The sequence below is a fragment of the Pristiophorus japonicus genome, chromosome X (genome assembly GCF_044704955.1).
Source record: "Pristiophorus japonicus isolate sPriJap1 chromosome X, sPriJap1.hap1, whole genome shotgun sequence".
NCBI lineage: Eukaryota > Metazoa > Chordata > Chondrichthyes > Pristiophoridae > Pristiophorus > Pristiophorus japonicus.
The window spans coordinates 21895498-21918461 of record NC_092010.1 but is presented as its reverse complement, the minus strand read 5'-3'; the positions used below and the strand labels follow the sequence as shown (position 1 = coordinate 21918461).

The window sequence follows — 22964 nt, the reverse complement described above, 5'->3', positions numbered from 1 at the left end:
ACGTGTACCGACGATTCGGCTCCAGTGATTATGGAGGTCAAGATTAACCGAGTCCCAGTGAGTATGGAAGTGGAAACTGGATCGGGTCCGTCGTTGATGAGTCAGAGAACTTTTGATAAACTGTGGGTCAACCCAGCTGCACGACCCAAGCTGGTCCCCGTCACGGCGAAGCTGCTTACCTACACCAAGGAACTGATACCTGTTCTTGGCAAAGCAGATGTGCAGGTATCCCACGGGGGCGAGACGCATGGTTTACCTTTGTGGGTCATTGCAGGCGATGGGCCGACGCTTCTCGGCAGGAGGTGGATGGGAAAGTTCCGTGGGAGCTGGAAATACTTCATTCCTCCACAGACCGCTGTTCCCCGGGTTCCCAAAGAGCAGCGCCGACCGAGCTGGTGGAGGAAGAAGCCGTTCATCGGCAGTCTAAATCCCCACACAGGCCACAGCAGCCCAGAACTCCTGACCTCAAGCAAACGGTGAGTCAGGTTTCTTTTACACAGCCTCAGCCTCCACAGATGAGCAGACCCTGGAAGAGCAGGTGTTGATCGGGAAATCCATCGACGGACGACAAATCGGGGGGGCCCACGCGGAGAGGAAGTCGGGCGGCGGTCGCGGCTACGGTGGAGGCCAGGACGGCGGCGGTGATGGTGGCTACGGCAACGGCAGGAGAGGAGGCCGGAACGGCAAGAGAGGAGGCTACAGCGGCGGCCGGAACGGCAGGAGAGGAGACTACAGCGGCGGCCGGGACGGCAGGAGAGGAGACTACAGCGGCGGCCGGGACGGCAGGAGAGGAGGCTACAGCGGCGGCCGGGACGGCAGGAGAGGAGACTACAGCGGCGGCCGGGACGGCAGGAGAGGAGGCTACAGCGGCGGCCGGGACGGCAGGAGAGGAGACTACAGCGGCGGCCGGGACGGCAGGAGAGGAGACTACAGCGGCGGCCGGGACGGCAGGAGAGGAGACTACAGCGGCGGCCGGGACGGCAGGAGAGGAGACTACAGCGGCGGCCGGGACGGCAGGAGAGGAGACTACAGCGGCGGCCGGGACGGCAGGAGAGGAGACTACAGCGGCGGCCGGGACGGCAGGAGAGGAGACTACAGCGGCGGCCGGGACGGCAGGAGAGGAGACTACAGCGGCGGCCGGGACGGCAGGAGAGGAGACTACAGCGGCGGCCGGGACGGCAGGAGAGGAGACTACAGCGGCGGCCGGGACGGCAGGAGAGGAGACTACAGCGGTGGCCGGGACGGCAGGAGAGGAGGCTACAGCGGCGGCCGGGACGGCAGGAGAGGAGACTACAGCGGCGGCCGGGACGGCAGGAGAGGAGACTACAGCGGCGGCCGGGACGGCAGGAGAGGAGACTACAGCAGTGGCCGGGACGGCAGGAGAGGAGGCTACAGCGGCGGCAGGTATGACCCGGGAGAATGCGACAAGTTTTATTTCTAAGATCTTTCCAGTGACGGGCTTCCTTCTCCACACATATAATTGCACAATTGATCCAGCCTCTCTTAAAGCTCCTGCTGCTTTGCTATGTGTTACTTCCCTGACATCTACATCATTTACCCGAAGGATGCAATCATTCACCCGCAGTCTTCCATCTTGTGCAGCTGCACCTCGTTCAAGGATTTTTGTAATGAATATGCTCGGATCATCACCAACGTGCGGCTTATCTGTGCCACCTGCAATGCTGAAGCCAAGGCCAGAATTTCCCCCCCCTTCAAGTGTGATTTTACACTTTCTTTCTTCTTTGTCAGCGAGCTCAAGATGGTGGCGAGCCTCGTGGCAGCAGAGCTCTGCAGACAAAGGCCAGCAGAGAAACTAAAATGGCGGTGCCCAGTGAAAGCCTCGTGGGAAACACAAGCTGGTGTCTTAAAAGGGCCTTACACCGTTGACGGTCCCCACAAAGAGACTTTTGTAAGGCAAGAGCGAGTCTAAATGAGCAATGTGAGTGTAGGATGACGGATTTATGATAAGAGTTAATATTTTAATGCTGAATGGTTACTGTGTTTAAAATAATGGATATGAATTACGAAAAGAGTTAATACCACGAGGTACATGTAAAAGGGTAATGGACCCGTGACGAACATGACTAATGGACTAATGTGATTTTCGATTGATGTGATCCATGCAAGGGTTCAGCGGCTGCAGATGAGCCGCCAAGGCGACTACTTTCTGAGAACAGAGGCAACGCACCAATTGCGATACCCTGTCTCAGCGCAGCCCATTACCTCGGGGGAAAAAAAGGGGCAGTATACCGCCACCGTACCTCACCCAGAGAAGCTGGAATTAAATAACTGTTCAGTGTACCTGCAACCTTTTGACATAACATCTGTACCATATATTACATGTACTATACTAATGTACTGTCTATGTATACCTGCTTTCTGTTGGAGGTTATACTCGTGTACTTCATCACCCATGTAAGGACTGCAAACACCACGTGCTTGCACCGGATCGCAAGCATAATCTCCACATGGGGGAGAAGAGGGAAGTGGATGGTCATGGACTCACACTCACAAACCAACCAGGACGAACAAGGCCGAGGTTACCGGCAATGACTTTTGGAACTGGGGGTGGAGTGAGATGTTATGCATTGTCCAGGTACATTAAATGTATAAGTACAATGGTGCGCCAGAGAGGGCGCTGTGGTGGGAGACCTGAAAGTACCTGCAAGACAGAGTGCAAAAGGCCGCCCACCACACCTGAGAGGCACTCTGGAGTTACACAATAAAGGACTAAGGTCACAGCAGTCACTACAACACCAGACTGTGTGGAGTCAGTGATTTGAGTGCTACATACACCACAGCTGGAGGATGGAAAGAGAGAGAGAGAGACTGGGGAAGAGGGAGACTGTGGGGGAGAGAGACTGGGAGGGAGAGAGAGATCCTGGGGTGGGGGGCAAGGGAGGAGGGAGAGAGCCTGGGGTGGGGGGCAAGGGGGGAGGGAGAGAGCCTGGGGTGATGGGGGAGAGACATGGGTGGTGGGGGGTGGATCGGAGGGGAGAGGGGGAACTCAGGGAAGACTGATCATGTTCTTACAAGCCACTACAAGGGACAGGATGAAGTCCAGAAGTCATGACACTGTCACTATTCACTTCATACCCAATAAACCTGTTAACAATGCCCCATCTATTGTGGTGGTGGGGCGGGGGGCATGTAGGGGAGGACGTAAACCCCCTCATTTTACCCAGAAGGAAAAGGGCTGTGGGATCAGTCTGTGCTGTGAATTGAAACCGATGGAAGGAAAACTTTGGGACACAAATGGAGACCCCCCCCCCCCAGTGTTTGGACTCATAGGAAAGGGAATTTAATTTGGAACTATCTACCAGAAAGTTTGAAATCCTAAAGTGCACATGGAAGAAACTACGAACTTTAATCGAATTTGGGATTTTTTTAAAGGTCTGCAAGAAAAGGGGTGGAGTCAATATCAAAAGGGCCAGTTTGGACATTGGAACTAATCAAATTGTCTGGGAACTGTATACCCTCGAAACTTGCCCCTTGAAAACATTAGCATTTAAACAATGCCACATACATATTCCAACACCTTTTTCATCAGGCATAGAAATATCTGGCTCAGGCCAGACTAGCACAATGGCTACAGGAGGCCAATGCAATCAACACCCACTCAAACCTTGAGTAGGTTAAAATCAGTGGGAAAAAAACCTAAAAACCTCAAACTGCTGCATTTTTCAAAATCAAAAGTCCACCAATGAGAAGAATCGACTTCAGCAGGAGAGGCGGACTGGATAATCTGGCTATAAAAAAGGGGTTTCTGACGTAGTGGTATAAAGGAGTGATGATTTTCCCTGCCCTCGTGATTCAACAACCACAACCACAGGCCTCTCGACACTGAAGGAAAACCAGTGTCCGAAGACACCAAAGATAGAAGAAACAAACCACCAGACTGTGGAAGGCACAGTAGTGAGTATAACCTCTGGTCCCCAGAACTCCCAACTCAGTTAGGCCAGGAAAGGTGGGAGGTTGGGCATTGTACTGCTAAACTGGTGTAAAGATTTTCGTTGGGTCCATTTTAGTGGGATTTAGGGGGATTGTTTTGTTGGTGTATTGCTGTTTGTTGAGTTACACCTTGCCAAATAAATTGGAAGCCTAAAGTTCCTCTTGGAATCACCTTGTCTCAGTTCTATTGTATTACATCTCCTGATCGTGAGTCTTATGTCAGAACCGTGTAAGGGAAGCTAGGAGCGCCTCGAAAATGCTCAACTGTGTGTCACAGGCTAGGGAAGAAGGAGTTAGGAGTGTTTGACACTCACAGGTGCCTCACAGGCTAGGCATAAGCTGTGGGGACGCACGAGTCTCAAAACCCCCTTCATAAGCTGTGGACACAGTCTCTCCAGGGGTGCTCTTGCAGCACTCAGGGTACCTCACAGGCCAGGCATAAGCTGTGAGGGCAGAAGCCCAGAGAGAGACACCCAAGGCACAACAACAACCCTGTGAAAACCCCTTACAGAACATGGCGACCACGAAGGGACTTAAGCAAACAGGAGATGTTAATATAACAGATGAGGTGATAAGAGAGGAAACTAAAATGGAGGAGAGAATTTCCTCATACATTTTTGGCAAGGTGAACCTCACCAAACCTTGGGTACAAGCCCTCACTCGGGCAGAGCGCCCAGTGGATGCTGCTGCCCAGTGGACAGCAGGGAAGGACCACAACCACAAGGTGGAAAAGGCCATCTGGCTTATCTGCTTCACCCGCCAAGTCCGAAAGCTCGACCAGCGGGTGAAGGACTTGGAACAGAGTCTTCAGAAATCAGAGGAGCTCTCTGCTATCCGGGTTGTGGTTGGGGACAACCTGCTGGCCGAATTAGCTGGGGAGCAGCAAAGGAACCGGCAGTTGGAGGAGACCTTCCGAAATAGCCGGGACTATCTTCAGTGTCAGGTCACTGAGGCCAAGGGTAGTGAGGGGTCCCTCCGGGAACAGAATTCTCGGCACACCCAGAAAATTTGGGAACTGGATAATAAATTAAAAGACATACAGGCAGCCTATAAAGTGGCCAGTAGCAGTGAGTTTGCAGATCCACGGTCCCTGCCAGGAGAGGATTAAAACTCTCACCCACGCTCTATCCCAGGCAAAGGGGATGGTCGCCCTGATAGGACCTGGAGGGTCCACAGGGGACAAAGGAGAGTATTGGGGGGTAGAGGAGAATCCAAAGGCAAGAGGCGCCCGACCACCTCCTGAGGCACCGGTGGTTTGTCCGGTGGGGTACCAGGAGGGGCGGGGCACGCAGGTAGTAGCATACCCAGGGCTGGGGGCAGGACCAATGTGTCCCGTTTGGCAGCAGGGATGTGAGGCTCCAGCCGAGGGTCAGTTAAAGGCTGGATCAGGCGACCAGGCACTGCCTGCTGCACCGGGTATGGTGGGACAGCCGGAGGTAGAGGGACCAGCGCAGAAAGATCCTGAACCAGGGCGGATGTGCCCGGTCAGGCAGCGCAATTACGGTCCTCCACAGGGAGGTGGCCAAGGTCGGGGAGCGCTGGAGAGCGACTTTATTATTCCCCATGGAGTTCAATCACTCAGGGCCATGGTGGCCCATTTGGCCAAACTCACTCGCAGCGGGGACCCGTCTATCCACTTCATGGAGGTGATGCAGGCAGGGGAAATTAATGGGTGCAACGAGGAAGAGACAGCCAAGCTGCTGCTCTTCTCTCTGGACACCAAATTGTACCAGGTCCTACCGGCAGAATGCCGGAGGGGACAGCGTACATTTACTGAGGTCCAGAGGGCCGTCCTTGAGGCTATGGGCTTCGATGACGGCAGTCCTTTCGAACGGGTCGAAAGGACAAGGCAGCTCGCAGGGGAAACCCCGCAGGCGTTTGCGGACAGGCTGTGGGTGGTATACCACGCAGCCTGTGGGGAGCTCCTTGACCGGGCGAATCTTTCCGCGGTACTGACTGGCCGCTGGCTGAGGATGCTGGTGGCAAACTGCTTGCCCCGGCTCAAGGCCAAGGCAGAACTGTGGTTCGATTCCCGGGACCCCAACCTCACCGAGGAAGCAGTGGTCCAACGGAATGGAGGAGGGGAGGAGGAGAAAACCTCCAAAGGTCGGGTAAATGAAGTAAAACCCAACTCGATTCCCAAAAGGGAATGGCACCAGGAGGGTGGCCGCTCGTCTGATAAGGAGGGAGTGTGCTACGGGTGCGGGAAAGCTGGGCATTTTAAAAGGGATTGCAGGAGCCCAGTAAAGAGATATGGGGGGAGAAGTTCTTTAGGAGCCGCCCAGAGTGGGGGAAGTGGAGCGAGCTCCTCACCATCCCTTGATGAGATAGTAGCTGCAGTGAGGACAGCGCTGGAGGGGACTGGGAAGGTAGCCACAGCAACAGGCAGGGAAGCACCAGCAACCCTGCCAGTACAGAGGCCGTGACTAGCCCAGACCCAGCCTGCATACCTATGCCCACTAGAATATGACCCCTGGGGACGACCCTGGGTCAAGATGGAGGTTGAGGGTGTATTGGGTACCTACCTTTTGGACACTGGTGCTTCCAGCACGATAGTCCATTCGGAGGACCCCGCAACCTCACCTCTATCAAACGGGGTGCCGTATCAACTAGTTGGGTTCACAGGTAATGAGAAGGCTGGGTTTTTCTCAGTCCCGCTTGCAGTTCGTTTAGGAGCACTCCAAACACAATGGAAGTGCGTCCTGATGAACTGGGAGCAGGTGGGAAAAGGGATTTTGGGGGCTGATTTTATCATCGCTCGCCAGATCCGAGTAGACTTGAGGAATCACTGTCTATGGGGCACAGTGGGCACGGGAGCAGAGGGAGAAGTCATGGTTATTGATAAGAAACAGGGAAAAGGGACTCTGTGTACAATGAAGCCAAAAGGGGGTTACGACCTGGAGGTTCTGGTCTGTAACACCCCGGCCGAGTACCGGGCCTATGTGCAAGCAAATCTTGCAGCATTTGCCACCCATAAACACGACTGTGGGAGAGTCACAGGAGTGGAGGTTCGAATAGATGGGGATCCCATGTCGCGCCCGCAAAAGCAATATGGCTTTCCCCGAGAGGCAGAAGCAGACTTGGAGACAGCTTTAAGCTCGCTTGTCGAGCAGGGTGTTTTGAGACCCATAGCCACCCATGTCAACTCCCCGCTTTGGCCGGTTAGGAAACCGGACAATTCTTGGAGGGCTACGGTGGATTATAGGGTGCTCAATAAAAACATCCCAGCTTGTGCCCCCACAGTAGCGGCGGTTGCGGATCTGATAGGGGAAATCCCTGCATCCGCAACCACGTTCACAGTGTTGGACATATCCAACGGGTTCTGGTCTATCCCTGTATGGAGGGAAGACCAGTACAAGTTTGCCTTCACCTTCCGGGAACAGCAGTATACATGGAGTTGCCTCCCACAGGGCTTTCATAATAGTCCTAGCATCTTTCACCAATACATGGCGAACTGCTTAAAAGGCTTCAGCCAGCCACACCAGCTGGTCCAGTATGTGGACGACCTGTTGTTGTTCACAGACAGCAGTGAGGAACACGGTCCACTGCTGGCCGAACTGCTGGTATTACTGAAGGAAGGGGGTTTTAAAGTTAACCCCAAGAAAGCCCAGATAGGTCTAGGAGAGGTAAAATTCCTGGGCCTGACGATAAGGGCAGGAGAAAGGGCCATTGATGAGGCTAGAAGAAAGGCAGTGCAGGAACTCCCTGTCCCTAGGGATGTGTCGGGGGTAAGGTCTTTCCTGGGAATCACTGGCTACTGTAGGGACTTCATCGAGGACTATGCAGCCACTGCCGCCCCTCTGCTCAGACTCCTACATAAGGGGGTCGAGTGGGAATGGGACAAGGGCTGTGAGGCAGCATTTGTCCATCTTAAGAGAGACCTGCAGGTAGCACCAGCCCTAGGGGCAATTGATGGGGGGGAGGAATTCTTCCTGGAGGTGGCAGCCAGTGGTGACAGCTTAAGTGCAGTGTTGCTCCAGGGGCGAAACGGTCAGCTGAGACCAGTGGTGTACTCCTCCAGGGTCCTCGCGGAGGTAGAAAAGGGATACTCCAATTGTGAGAGGCACTTGCTTGCCACCCACTGGGCAGTAAAGAGAGCTCAGATCTTTACCGGAATATCCCCCATTACACTCCTCACCCATCATACCCCGACGCAAATGCTGTTGGACGGGAGGATTAAGGACGGGACAGTGAGCAGTGCTAGAATGACTCGCTGGACCCTCCTCCTCTCCCAAATGACTTTAAAGGTCAAGGGCCTCTGCGAGCCCAGGCTCGCAGCAAATTTAATCTATCCAGGGCAGCCGCATCGATGCTCTGTGAAGGGAGTATGGGACATTAACTTTGGATTTCGGGCAGGGATACACCCCACAGGCCGCGAGATCTATGTTGATGGCTCCAGTTCAGTGTCCGCGGGTACAAGACTCACGGGCTGCGGAGTTTGGGATCCCAAGGCAGGAATTGCCTTGGCTCTTAAACTCCCATGCACCCTGAGCGCCCAGCAGGCGGAACTCTCGGCGGTGATGTATGTGGTCACACACCCCGAGGAATTCCCTACCCCATACACGATTTGCTCGGACAGCATGTTCACTTGCAATTCATGTACAGAGTATCTGGCGATTTGGTCACGCCGGGGGTACACCTCTGCGGATGGGAAGCCCCTTGTGACCAAACCCCTGCTAGAAAAGATCGTGGCTGCAGTGGGAGAAACCGGGGATGTATATATCCATAAGGTAAAGGCCCACTCCAAAACTGAGCCACGGGGGGGAGGTAACCAGCAGGCAGACCTGCTGGCAAGGGAAGGTGCTCGCACAGGTTGCCCATGGGACCCATATGAGGCAGGCAGGATAGCAGCAGCAAGAAGCAAGCCAGGGACACAAGGGAGCGTAGGGGTGGCTGCGGCCCTGGACCTTAAAGTAGTCCAGATGCAGGATCCGATCCTGAAGGCTGCCTTGGCTGCTATCAAAAGGGGGGAAAAGGCAGAGGGCCCATACAGTGCTGTAGATATTGCTGTGCGGGAAGGCATGTTGTTTAAAGGGGACAAATGGGTAGTGCCGCCACAACACCGGAGGGAATTCCTTCAGCTGGCCCATGAGGGTCCAGGTGCGGGACACCCTGGGCCAGAATCTACCTGGCAACGGGTAGAAAAGGCAGGGTGGTGGCCAGACCTCCGGGAAGACGTCCGCAACTTCTGTGCGGGCTGTCTGGTTTGCGCTGCAAACAATCCAGACCCTCAGAAAAGGAAGGCGTCTATGGGACACGTCAGGCGGGTAGAGGGACCATGGCAGTCGATCCAGATCGACTACATCGGACCCCCACCGGCCGCCCAGGGAGGTTATAAATACTGCCTTGTCCTGGTGGATGTGTTTTCCAAGTGGGTGGAAGCCTTCCCTTGCCGAACAGCTACCGCGGTGGGGACTGCAAAAATCCTGGTGAGGGAGGTGTTCTCTCGGTGGGGTCTACCTCAAATCGTGGAGTCCGACCGAGGAAGCCACTTCACCGGCCAGGTGATGCAGGCCACCCTAAAGGTGCTGGGGATAAGAGCCAAATGGCATGTCGCCTACAACCCTCAGTCCTCAGGCCCCGTAGAACGCCTGAACCGGACCCTAAAGGAAAGGCTGCGCAAGGAGATGGGAGACTCACCGAACAAGTGGGTGGAGGTCTTACCGTTGGTCCTCATGGGAATCCGGGCCAGTCAGTCAAAGAGCACAGGGTACTCACCCCATGAGCTGATGACGGGCCGGATCATGAGAACCCCAGTGCATGTATTGGCGTCGGTTCTCACCGAAGGGCAGCTTCAAGAGGTGAACCGGGACCGGTTTGTCAGGAACCTGTTTGAACACCTGAAACAGATTCACTGGCAGGCTGCTAGTAACATGGGCAGACAGCATCAGAGTAACCGATTGCTGCTAGAACCCAGCAAACACCACGAATGGGAGATAGGGGACCAGGTCATGGTGAGGAACTATGCTCGGGTCGGGGTTTTTGAAGCATTATATATGGGACCATACAGCATAGTCGACAAGGCTAGCCCTATGCTCTATGCGGTTCGACTGCCTCGCCGGGTGAAGTGGTATCACATTAATCAGTGTAAATTGTTTGACCCCAAAAGAGGTAAAAAACAGAGGGGACGAGCGAGGGAAGGGAATCAGGCACTGGGGGAAGAACAGGCCCCAGTGGATTTGGAGGCTCCGTAGGAGGCAGCGGGCCCCGAAGCTCTACAGCCGGGGCTGGTTCATTGCTCCTGTAAGGCTATCACACCACTGGGTAGAGGTTCCCAGCCCACTAGCAGAAGTAGGGAGAAAGGCTCTACCATTAGCAATGTTCAAGGGGAAGCTGAACCTCCCATGGTGGATCAGCTGGGGCTAGCCCAAGAGGTGGAGGAGATGGCACTGCAGCCCATAACGTGGGACTCTGCACCGACAGTAAGGAGGAGTAACAGAGTGCCACAGCCCAGGGCGCTGTGGTCCCCTGTTAACTTAGCCTCCCGCCCCAGACTGATACGGCGAAAGACAACAGGGAGGGTGCTCTGTTGCACTAGCAAGGGTCTCCCACCGATTATCCGGGGCTCGGGACGGCCTTGGAGGGCAGCACAAGACTCATTAAGGGGGACCATACGAGCCCCTCAGCGGAGGACATCCTGGTCCCCAGGGTACGGTCAGCCAAGTGGTCGACGACGCCTGTACAGTGACAGGATATAGCCTGGCCACCCGGGGACGGGTGGCGGTGTGTATATTTTCCCTTCCTGTTTTGTTACTTTGTGTTGTGAGTATATGTGTTTAGGTAAGGCAGTGACGGTTGGGTACAGCATTTTTGTGTTTGGAACATGTTACGCGGGCCGAGCCTGGAGAGGTCTCTCAAGGCAAGGCCATGTTCTTCTTGCCTTTCAGATGTCAACACCTCCCTACTGGACGTTAGTGATGTTGGTATCACTAAGGATCTGCACCGGGCACCGAGGGGACACCGAGGACTCCCTGGTTTTCAGATGCTCCGGGGGCAGAGCGCCGACAGTGACCACAGGAGAAGGGACTCCGGCGGCGGATGGCCGGGTCACCTACTCCCACGAGGGGAAATGGCCTGGGTGGTTGGGATCGAACTCCACCAAGTACTCCAACCATAAGGACTTTACCTACGGAGATGCCTCCATACCCTGCCCGGAGATCACTGTGGCCACTTCCAGAGTGAGAGTGACAGAAGGCAGGAAGGTATGCCTAACTTGCCAAGGGGACATACCTCTGGGACGGTGGTGGTGGCTCAGAAAGCTCAAGAGGGACATGGGAGACCGACACTCGGACTGGGAACGTCTGGATAATGATACCTACCGAACCATCATGGGGTCATCTGGCGGGGTCACGGTGTGCTGGGAGAAATGGTGGGCGTACGACCAAGGAATTTATTTGTGTATGTGGGGATCCACTCGCGTGTGTTCAGAGGGGGTCTCCATTGCTTTTTATAGGTGGTGACAGGATGTCGGGGATGGGGTGGTATGGGATCGCAGCGGGGAGGCGTGTGTGATCCCTAATCCCCGGGTACCAGTAAATGCCACTGAACTTGTAGTTCGGGAAAGGAAGCCCCCACCCACGGCCAAGCCCACCGTCCCACACGAGTGCCCGACAACAACCAGGGGGCCGGGGAATGGTTTAGTGTTGGTCCCTACCGAGAAACTATTTTATCAGGGGGTACACTACGCAGTGGCATCAGTGGTGCTAAATCTGACAGAAGTCCACCTACCTACGTGGTGTCCCCGGGAAACCGAGCTGTTATACCAGGCTCTGCTGCGGGAGATGTTCCGGAAGTTCTATGAACTGGACTTCGGGGATGTCAAAGTGACAGACTTGTATAAACAGTGGGATAGGGCCGAACCGGGCAGGCAGAAGCATGGCGCTTTAAATGACATTCTTACAGGTTTAACACCGGGGCGTCCGCCATAAACAGTTTGGATAACATGCAGCTGGCCCTCCAGATAAATGGGTTAAAGAATCAGCTGCGCAAAGTCCTGGGGGACGAGAATACCGTAGTGGGATCCGCGCTCCACGAAGAGGTGGCAATGACAGTTCACTTAAAGGAGATTATCTCTCAATTGGAGGCGCAGGCCAGGGCTGTAAACGCCTTGATTCGGGAGGATAGAAACGCCTCCGATCAAGCCGCCCAAAATGAGGTGTGCGTGCTCTATGGGGCCTTGTTGCTGGGAGAGGGACGGAGTAACCTCGAGGATCTGAGACAGGGACAGGTCCCCTCCTGGATCAGCAACCAGCACTTAGCAGCACTGCACCCTTACGATAATGTTTTGAGTCCTTGCCAACTTCGTGTAGCATCGGAAGCCTACCCGGTACCGGTGGACTGTGGAAAGTCAAATCATACCATCATGGGTGTGGTGGTCAGGATGCCCGTGATGGGGGCATCTCCAGGACCAGCACCTCTGTACCGAGTGGAGAATGTGGGAGTCATTCGTGGAGGGGTGCATGTTCGATTCCAAGAGGTCCCACCTTATGTCACAATGTGGGAGCACACTGTGACAGGTACAGACCTCTCGGGTTGTCGGAGCAGGGGAGCACAGGTAATCCTGTGCCCCCAGCACTTGAACGCTTTTGCAAGGCCACAATGCGGGTTCAGCACTGCTGGGGCAGAGCCTATCAATTGCACAATGGAGGTAATGGCCCCTAACCACATGCCTCCACAGGTAGCATATGTAGGCGGTGGGACATATTGTGTCACCACAAGTGCCCAACGGTATGAACACGGACCGGGAAGGTGGTGTCCAATTCCGTACAGCAGCTTTTGCTTTAAACCCAGGGCAGAGGTTCAAGTGGCACACACCAGAATCACACCCATCCCTGAACCTTCCACGATTCACCTCACGGTACAAAACAACCTCAGCCATCTACAACAATATGTCGCCCAGTTTGGCTATCCCATTGCCCCACTACCTGAGAAACTTACAGCCCTCCTCCAGGCAGTGGATTTGTCTCAAAAACATTTTTACACCATGGAGCAGAAAACTGAAATTCTAGCAGGGGAGATTGCCCAGATTAAACCCCCAGCATGGTGGGATTTGGGAATACGGGCAGACATACCTGCATGGATCCGGGTGGGATCGCATGCCTTAGTAATCGGCCAACTCCTGATTGTAGCTTATCTGCTAGTTTCAAGCTGTAAGCTCAGGAGAAAAAGAAAAAGAACGCAGTTCCTCAGGCTACTACACAGCCAGGAGAGCCGTTGCTAAACACTCAAGGTGTGTAAACAAAGCTTGACCGCGACACTTAGGCGGTTTTGTTATTTCCAGGGATGACTGCGTTTTCATACATGGCTCCTGGGGAGTTTGCAGGGCAGGTTTTTTTTTTTACGTTTGAGACTGAAATGAGACTCAATGTACAATTATTACTGTAACCTTAAGTACATATATGTATGTTGCTGTCGTGTATTTAACCTGTTGGATTTCTGTGTTTAGTACCGCGTTAAAAGGAATTACGATATATATCGACGGGATCAGTTTAGAGTTAAACTGGGGAAAGTTGGGCAATTTGGGAGACCTAGGGTTTTCTCACCACCCTGAACTTTGACACACTCGAGTGGTGTCTGACTGTGTCAGATGGGGCATTATGTAGGGGAGGACGAAAACCCCCTCATTTTACCCAGAAGGAAAAGGGCTGTGGGATCGGTCTGTGCTGTGAATTGAAACCGATGGAAGGAAAACTTTGGGACACAAATGGAGACCCCCCCCCCCCCCAGTGTTTGGACTCATAGGAAAGGGAATTTAATTTGGAACTATCTACCAGAAAGTTTGAAATCCTAAAGTGCACATGGAAGAAACTACGAACTTTAATCGAATTTGGGATTTTTTTAAAGGTCTGCAAGAAAAGGGGTGGAGTCAATATCAAAAGGGCAGTTTGGACATTGGAAACATAGAAACATAGAAACATAGAAAATAGGTGCAGGAGTAGGCCATTCGGCCCTTCTAGCCTGCACCGCCATTCAATGAGTTCATGGCTGAACATTCAACTTCAGTACCCCATTCCTGCTTTCTCGCCATACCCCTTGATCCCCCTAGTAGTAAGGACCTCATCTAACTCCTTTTTGAATATATTTAGTGAATTGGCCTCAACAACTTTCTGTGGTAGAGAATTCCACAGGTTCACCACTCTCTGGGTGAAGAAGTTCCTCCGCATCTCGGTCCTAAATGGCTTACCACTTATCCTTAGACTGTGACCTCTGGTTCTGGACTTCCCCAACATTGGGAACATTCTTCCTGCATCTAACCTGTCTAACCCCGTCAGAATTTTAAATGTTTCTATGAGGTCCCCTCTCATTCTTCTGAACTCCAGTGAATAAAAGCCCAGTTGATCCAGTCTTTCTTGATAGGTCAGTCCCGCCATCCCGGGAATCAGTCTGGTGAACCTTCGCTGCACTCCCTCAACTAATCAAATTGTCTGGGAACTGTATACCCTCGAAACTTGCCCCTTGAAAACATTAGCATTTAAACAATGCCACATACATATTCCAACACCTTTTTCATCAGGCATAGAAATATCTGGCTCAGGCCAGACTAGCACAATGGCTACAGGAGGCCAATGCAATCAACACCCACTCAAACCTTGAGTAGGTTAAGATCAGTGGGAAAAAAACCTAAAAACCTCAAACTGCTGCATTTTTCAAAATCAAAAGTCCACCAATGAGAAGAATCGACTTCAGCAGGAGAGGTGGACTGGATAATCTGGCTATAAAAAAGGGGTTTCTGACGTAGTGGTATAAAGGAGTGATGATTTTCCCTGCCCTCGTGATTCAACAACCACAACCACAGGCCTCTCGACACTGAAGGAAAACCAGTGTCCGAAGACACCAAAGATAGAAGAAACAAACCACCAAACTGCGGAAGGCACAGTAGTGAGTATAACCTCTGGTCCCCAGAACTCCCAACTCAGTTAGGCCAGGAAAGGTGGGAGGTTGGGCATTGTACTGCTAAACTGGTGTAAAGATTTTCGTTGTGTCCGTTTAGTGGGATTTAGGGGAATTGTTTTGTTGGTGTATTGCTGTTTGTTGAGTTACACCTTGCCAAATAAATTGGAAGCCTAAAGTTCCTCTTGGAATCACCTTGTCTCAGTTCTATTGTATTACATCTCCTGATCGTGAGTCTTATGTCAGAACCGTGTAAGGGAAGCTAGGAGCGCCTCGAAAATGCTCAACTGTGTGTCACAGGCTAGGGAAGAAGGAGTTAGGAGTGTTTGACACTCACAGGTGCCTCACAGGCTAGGCATAAGCTGTGGGGACGCACGAGTCTCAAAACCCCCTTCATAAGCTGTGGACACAGTCTCTCCAGGGGTGCTCTTGCAGCACTCAGGGTACCTCACAGGCCAGGCATAAGCTGTGAGGGCAGAGAGAGACACCCAAGGCACAACAACAACCCTGTGAAAACCCCTTACAGGCAGGGTAAGGTCATGCACTTGTGTTGGGGTAGATGTGTCCTTTCTGACTTCTGAAGTCAAAATGGATCGTGTTACAATGTGCAAAGTTAAGCTGGGAGCTTCCATTCACACATTCCAGAAAATCTTCAGGGTGTGGCTTATCCTCCAAGGGGACCAATCAGCAATCGGTAATGGAGAGCCAATCAGAGAAACGGCTGCATTTTGGTTAGTACCAATGGACACATCCTAAAAAATACACTTGCACCCCACTTAAATAAAATTAAATCATCACCAGTTCAAAATCAATTAAAATACCCTTTAATTAAACATAAAATAAAAATGTAATTGTTTGAAAAATAAATGTAAACATTCTTAAACGAAATAAAAATAACCTAAACTAATTTTAACTGTAAGTGAATGTTTAAATCATTCAAAAAAATATATTTTAACATTTACTTAAACCCTTACGCTGTTTTTACCGGGTGTAAGGGTTTGGTGGGTGTTCGCTGGGCAGTACTTGGGCAAATAGCCTAACCCTGCAGCAGCGAAAATGGATTGACAGCGGGTGCAGACGATCTGTCAAGGAGGAACTTGACAGATCGGGATCATTCACAACACTTCCGACGGCCGACCCTGTGCGCATGCCATCAGAGGCCCTGTACATTCCAGGCCAGCCCACACTGCGATATGTGTGTGCGCACTGGGTCCGTGCAGCAGAGCAGGTCTCCAGTCATCTTGGTTAACCCTTGCCACTGGACCAAGACCTCACTCTGTCAAGCCCGTGTGGTGGCTGGTGTACAACGGTCACCCCACGTTAAAAAAATCCACGCACAGGCATCTTCCACCCTTCAATTGGAGTTCAAGACTGGAACATCGGGTCCTTCATCGAAACGCCTGTGAACTCTTGTGGAAGCAAGTCATCCTCGCTCGAGGGACCGCCTATGATGATGGTGACATTCCGGGCAATAGTAATACTGGTTGTTTGTGTGGACGAATATTGAATCTGCTCCAAGGTACTGGGAAATTGGGAAGTATTGCACCGAGATAGAATCATAAGAATCTGAGCACAGAGGAGGCAATTTAACTTATTGTGCTGGTATTCCATCAGAGGTATCCACTGTAGTACCATTTCCCTGCTCTTTCCCCGTGCCATATAATATATTTCTTCTTCAAGCGCTTCTCAAATTCTTGCCTCAGTGTCGTGATTGAATCAGCTTCAGCAGCCGTTTGTGGTAAAGTATTCCCAATTCTATTGAGCATTCATGTCATTCCCTCTTGTCATGTATCCTACATGGCTACTGCTTGTACTATTACAAGGTGTGCCACCAGAGGGCACAGCAGTGAGAGACTCGTAGGTTACCTGTACAGGTGTGCCTGGCCTAGTATAAAAGGCAGGCCACCAGGGGTGTGATCCGCACTCTGGAGTTAACAATAAAGGACTAAGGTCACTACAGTTCAAGTACAACACATTGCTTCGTGGAGTCATTATCAGAGCATCCGAGGACATAACACCTTTAACTTCCCTTTTCCTGCTTCTAGTACTAATCCTGAGTCTGTGCCTCCACCATCCCTCCACCCCACCGCCCTCCCAGTGGCACTGGATTAATGACCAACACAAGGCCTCATGTGACAAATCACTTGCAAGGTTTCTGCACTCATATCAGCTCAGCACCTCCATGCACCCAGCCAAGAGGAGGATTCAATGCATGGGGCCAAAATCTGCAATAAACAAATTACTTAGTAGCACATTTACTGAACACATAATTACTGAGCAGGAGAAATAATCTTTCCCTATTGACCCTCTCAAAACTTTTCAGAATTGCATATGCCTCTGTTAATCCCCCCTTTCGCCTTCTCTGCTTCAGCTAAACCAGCCCTAGCTTTTCACATCTCTGGTCAATAATTATCCTCGCATCCCTGGTAGCACCTACGTGAAGCTAGATTGCACCTTTTCCACTATTCTCGTATTCTGCTGGTGCCGAAGATTGGAAAACTTACAGTGAGTGTGTTGTCTCCAAGCTCAATTACTTTCAGCATGTCAGCTTTGCTGCGCTCTTCGTCCTTATTCAGAAATGGCAGCCTTTGGTATTTACAGAGCTTCTGGTAGAACAGCAGCAACAGGACCACGAGGGCACTCAACACCACAATTGGGACCACCATTACGACCATGATACTGAATTTATTGATTGGTTCCGGAGGGTCTGAGGAAAGAACAGTTGCAAGAGATGATGAGTAGAAAGACTCAACCTTCACCATCTTCAGACTGTGGCGATTGGAACAGGGGGAGACCATTCAGCCCCTCGAGCCTGTTCTGCCATTCAATGAAATCATGGCTGATCTGTATCTTAACTCCATTGACCTGCCTTGGTTCCGGAACTCTTAATACCCTTGCCTAATAGAAATCTATCCATCTTAGTTTTGAAATTTTCAATTGACCCCCAGCCTCGACAGCTTTTTGGGGGAGAGAGGTCCAGGTTTCCACAACCCTTTGTGTGAAGAAGTGCTTCCTGACATCACCCCTGAATGGCTTGGTTCTAATTCTAAGGTTCAGCCTCAATGTTCTGGACTGCCCCCTGCCACCCCACCAGAGGAACCAGTTTCTCTCAATCTACCATGTCAATTCCTTTCATCATCTTAAACACCTCGATCTTCTATACTCCACAACCAAAGGAGCTGAGAGAGTGTCCTGCCCCCAGGAGCTGAATGTGACTTGACACCAGTAGATTACAATAGTGAAGGAAAACAGCAAGTTCTCTCACTTTGGTTGTCCTTTGTAATTTCAATCTGCTGGAGTTATCTAGCAGGGCTGAGAAGAGCTTTAGCAGAGTGTAGAGGGCAGAGTTACCTGCTCCAGGGATACCGTTTAGTTTCCCGAAGGACTACAGTCAAAGGAGGTCCAAAAGTTATTGCAAACTTGAAAATGTTTATAAGGCAAGTGAAAAATTCAACATCAAGACATTTCTAATTTCTTTAAAGTAAGCCAGTGCCCCTCGGGATGCAGAAACAACCTCCAACATGCAATGATGTTCTCAGTTGTACATCGAGCGAAATATTAGGGCATGCCCCGAGTATTCCCTACAGGGAATGTCAATATCTATATATTAAAAATCTTGTGTGGTGCATGCACTTCCTGTCCACATATTTTACTTCCTGTTGTCACATTTTTTTGGTCCTGCTTTTCTGTCAAGTTATCATTGTAAAGTGCTGTCAAAGTTTTCCAATTTTGCTATGTCAACAGTCACAATGTAGTTGCAATGTCTGGCCAGTAGGTGGCGCCATGGAGCGAGTTTCCAAAGTCTATCTCCCAACTCATTTTCATTAACTGACAGTGGGGGATGCCACGGACAATTCACTAGTATCTATTGTTATTTGGTTCCACCTAGGAACTTAGGGTAAGGAGGAGGCCATTCAGCCCCTCGGGCCTGCTCCACCATTCAATGAGATAATGGCTGATCTGTACTTCAACTCCATTTACCCGCCTTTGCTTCGTATCCCTTGATACCCTTATATGACAAAAATCTATCCATCTCAGTTTTGAAAATTCTATTCAGAGCACACATTCGAACTACTGCCCATGCGCAAGATTCACTCTCACGCCGTCACCCTAAAGTCACAGTTGCGTCGTTACCGTTCTGGCTGCGACACTTTCCCAATGGTGTCAGCTGACTTGCATGGGCAAGCTTAAGAGCTCGGCCTGCCAAATGGCCAGAACAACATGGTGGCCCCCATGGCGAGTGCTACCTTAGGTTTACGGTTACCCTCAGCAGGGTAGTGCTCCCAGAGGCAAAACACAAAACCACCTTGTGCGACAGTGCACCCTGACTCTGCATGCTTGTGCACATCCTCATTTATATCACGGGGGAATTAGGCAAAGAAAGAACTTGCATTTATATAGCCTCTTTCATGACCTCAGGACATCCCAAAGTGCTTCAGAGCCAATGGGAGTGATGTTGGTTAAGGGATAAATATTGACCAGGACACCGGGAAGAATGGGGAGAACCCCCTTGCTCTTCTTTGAAATAGTGCCATGGGATCCAGATGAGAGGGCAGACGGGACCTCGGTTTAATGTCTCATCTGAAAGATGACATTTTCAACAGTGCAGCACTCCCTCAGCACTGCACTGGAGTACTAGCTAGATTATGTGCTCAAGTCCCTGGAGTGGGGCTTGAATCCATGACCTTCTGACTCAGAGGCGAGAGCATTACCCACTGAGCCACGGCTGATCAAAGATCAAAACTTTATGAGCTAGCAATGCAACAAACCTTTGGGAAATACACATCCATAAAATACCAGAGAGTCCTTGAGCATGTAATGCTGTTGCAGCCCGAGTCCATTAAAATCAATGGGTACCACCATAATGCCAAACCCTGTTGTTCTTGCTTCAACCAGTGGTGGCACTGCAACCTTTAAAATAAACAGTGGCCCTGAAAATCTAGGGTGGGGGCAGGGGTGAGGGGTTCTGCTAGTCTCCTGCTGTACTGCCTGGAGACCAGCGGAACCCAACTGGAACTCTTTCTGTCCTGTCTTAGAAAGGGCAGAACCTTCGCCCGTCCTATTACAAGGACAATGGTATCAGGGTGGGGGAGCCAGGGGTGGGGTCTCCCTACGCCAGGAGTTTCCATTTCCTTAGCTCATTCAGGACCCAGTGCCTGGGCAACCCACACCCCATCTACCCCCCTCTCTCCATCCCCATCAAAGGTGGCCAGGCTGGACTTTTCCGTGCAAATGAGGGGCCCTTACACGGAGCCCTGCAAACGCTGGCAAAGGGTCCGCGCTGGAGGGCACTGGCAGGCGTGATCCCAGTGCTGCTGCCGGGACCACGTCCTGCCAATTTGCGAGCTGGCCTGGCAAGAGTGACTTAAAAACAGGAATTGCTGGAAATCTAAGCGGACCAGGCAGCATCTGTGGAGAGAGAAAGAGAGTTAACGTTTCAGGTCGATGACCCTTCGTCCAGGAGTTCTGACGAAGGGTCGTCGACCCGAGACGTTAACGCTCCTTCTCTCTCCACAGATGCTGCCTGACCCGCTGAGATTTCCAGCAATTCCTGTTTTTATTTCAGAGTCCAGCATCCGCAGTATTTTGTTTTTGTATTAGTGGCAAGAGTGACTGTCATTCCTACTTTGATCCAGAGGTGGCGCTGTAACCTCTGGCAGCCTGTTACAACAAACACAGCTTTTTAAAAAAAGGACCATCGCGTCTGAGTTACAGGAGGTTGACGAGTAAATCTTGAAAAAGTACATTTACCTAATGTCACGGTGAGATTGATGTTGCAGAAGTTTCCTTCGCAACACACCATGCGGGTGCCGGGTAGCGATTGGTTACAGGGCGAATCTTTGAAGGTGAAACAGCCCTTCACGACCACACCAGGGTTCTCGCTGATCATGGAGGCAAAGCACTTGTAGCCGGTGCATTGGTGCGTGTCACAATATCCTCCCGCACAAACACAATCAAACTTCCTGCGGTGATCCTGCAGCTTAACTGCAAATGCGAAATAGATAAATAATCATGATGTTATTGGTAGTTTCTCCTTAAATCTCACAGCACTGCTCTGGTATCTCCTTATGTCTGTCGTCGTTGCATCTATGCCAGGGTTGCAATTAGCCTCAGTGTCCCTGGGTTAGGGAGGTGGGCGAAGGAGAAAGAACAGGTATGCTTCCTGCTCCTGATCACCTGTTTAAAGTATGCATTTGTGACCATGAAGGGGCCAGAATTCCCGCCTTAGCGAAAAAGTAAATATGAGTAAAAACGAGAGCCCAGAGATTATTGCTGGCGCTACTTGGGGACAAAACCATAATGTATCATGTGACATTTATTGGTCTACCATTTTAATGCGGGCATCACCTTGCTAATGGCCTCGATTTTAACACCCTCCCCTCTCCCCCACCCCGACAAGCAGGTAAAATCCTCAAATTTGAGATACCGCCCCCAAACCGCTGCCCTCCCAGCCACCATAATATTAACGGCAGTGATTCAGGCCCTGGACAAGGCTCCTGCTAAAGGCAGGCGGGGGCCTACTTAACATGCAAAAGTCACGCCCCGATGATGTCATCGGCACCATGATGTAATTTTAAGGTGGGTAATCCCGCGTTGCCTGTTGCCCGGCAACAGTGCCAAGGCGGGAAAAGCCGACTGGTCAGGAGAGGCCCAGGTAAGTTTTAAAACTTCCCCCACTCTTTGAACTCCTTATGGACAAGAAGGAGCAGGCGTGCTCCCTTCCCTCCCCCTGTCTTCCCTCTCCCCACCCCACCCCCCCCCGCCCCGCTGCCAAACCTAGGCTCCTCAAGAAGTCCTCGGGCCTCCCCAGCCCACACCACGATTCGAGGGAATGGCCTCCACCCACTGACTGCCCGGGGACCGTTCCCAATGGTCAACCTAGCTGCGGCCAAGTTCCCACTCCCGTCCACCAGCCAGGTTGTCAATCTGGCTGGCTGGCGGGCGGAATGGGCGGTGTCTTCACATTCCCAGCCTGGCTTGGCTCACCGAACACTGCCAGGTTCTCCCACCCCCCCACCCCCTGCATAAAAGTCAAGGTCACTGCCTCTACTGAGACACAATCCTGTGCATGTGTTAAAATGTTATTCTGTGATTTCTACTTCTGCAAACAAAACCTGTATACCCAGCGCGTTGATGTACCTGGAGTGGGCGTCGGGGTGGGATTGGCATTGCAGAGGCTACCACTGCAGCACTGTGTAGTAGGCTTTAGAGTTTGCGGCTGGTAGCATCTCATGTCACTGTACACATTTAAACAGCCTCTCTGATAGACCTGATGTCCATTATTGATGCTGAGTGTCTGAAAGCACAACTTGCCATAACACCGATCTCCTGTGCAATCTTCACCTTCACAAACGCACTCAGTGATGTTTGTACCTGTCAAGGGAAATTGCATTCTAACATCATTCAATTCCTCTTTGTGAAACCTGTGTAATTAAGTGGAGGCGTGTAAGTCTGAGAGAGATGGTGAGGTAAAATAAGATGTGGGGATTATTGACGCCAAGTTCATGTCTTAAAAGCTTGTATATTGTAGTTGAGATGAAAGAAGCTCCACAGTTTTGAGGTCCTAAGAAAGAATAAGTTCGACTAGGAGGGTTGATGGGTCTTAATTTTACTGTTGGGGTTGTTAGGATTAGTGTAATTGCAGCTTAGAAAGGGGAAGAGACGCAAGTTCAGAAGACCATTGAACCAGACAAACTGTTTCCAGTGGCAAAAGGGTCGGTAACCAGAGGACACAGATTTTAGATCATTGGCAAAGGAAGCAGAAGGGAGATGAGAATTTTTTTAAAGAATATTATGATCTGGTGTGATAGGGCGGTGAAAGCAGATTCAATAGTAACTTTCAATAGGAAATTGGATAAATACTTCTAAAGGAAGGAAAACTGCAAATGTAACGCTCCTATTTAAAAAAGGAGGCAGACAAAAAGCAGGAAACTATAGACCAGTTAGCCTAACATCTATGGTTGGGAAAATGTTGGAGTCCATTATTAAAGAAGCAGTAGCAGGACATTTGGAAAAGCATAATTCAGTCAGGCAGAGTCAGCATGGATTTATGAAGGGGAAGTCATGTTTGACAAATTTGCTGAAATTCTTTGAGGATGTAACGAATAGGGTGGATAAAGAGG

At 51.2% G+C, this 22964-nt stretch overlaps 1 protein-coding gene across 1 annotated transcript in view; it reads right to left on the bottom strand.

The window, feature by feature from the left end:
- LOC139240925 (activin receptor type-1-like) overlaps window positions 1-22964 on the bottom strand; it is a 162469-nt gene that overhangs the window by 72803 nt on the left and 66702 nt on the right. The window contains exons 4-6 of the mRNA XM_070869455.1: window positions 21982-22215; window positions 20593-20826; window positions 17346-17548 (exon numbers count right to left, since the gene is read on the bottom strand). Of these exons, the coding sequence (XP_070725556.1) occupies window positions 17346-17548; window positions 20593-20826; window positions 21982-22215 (671 nt within the window). The remainder of the gene's footprint in view (window positions 1-17345; window positions 17549-20592; window positions 20827-21981; window positions 22216-22964) is intronic.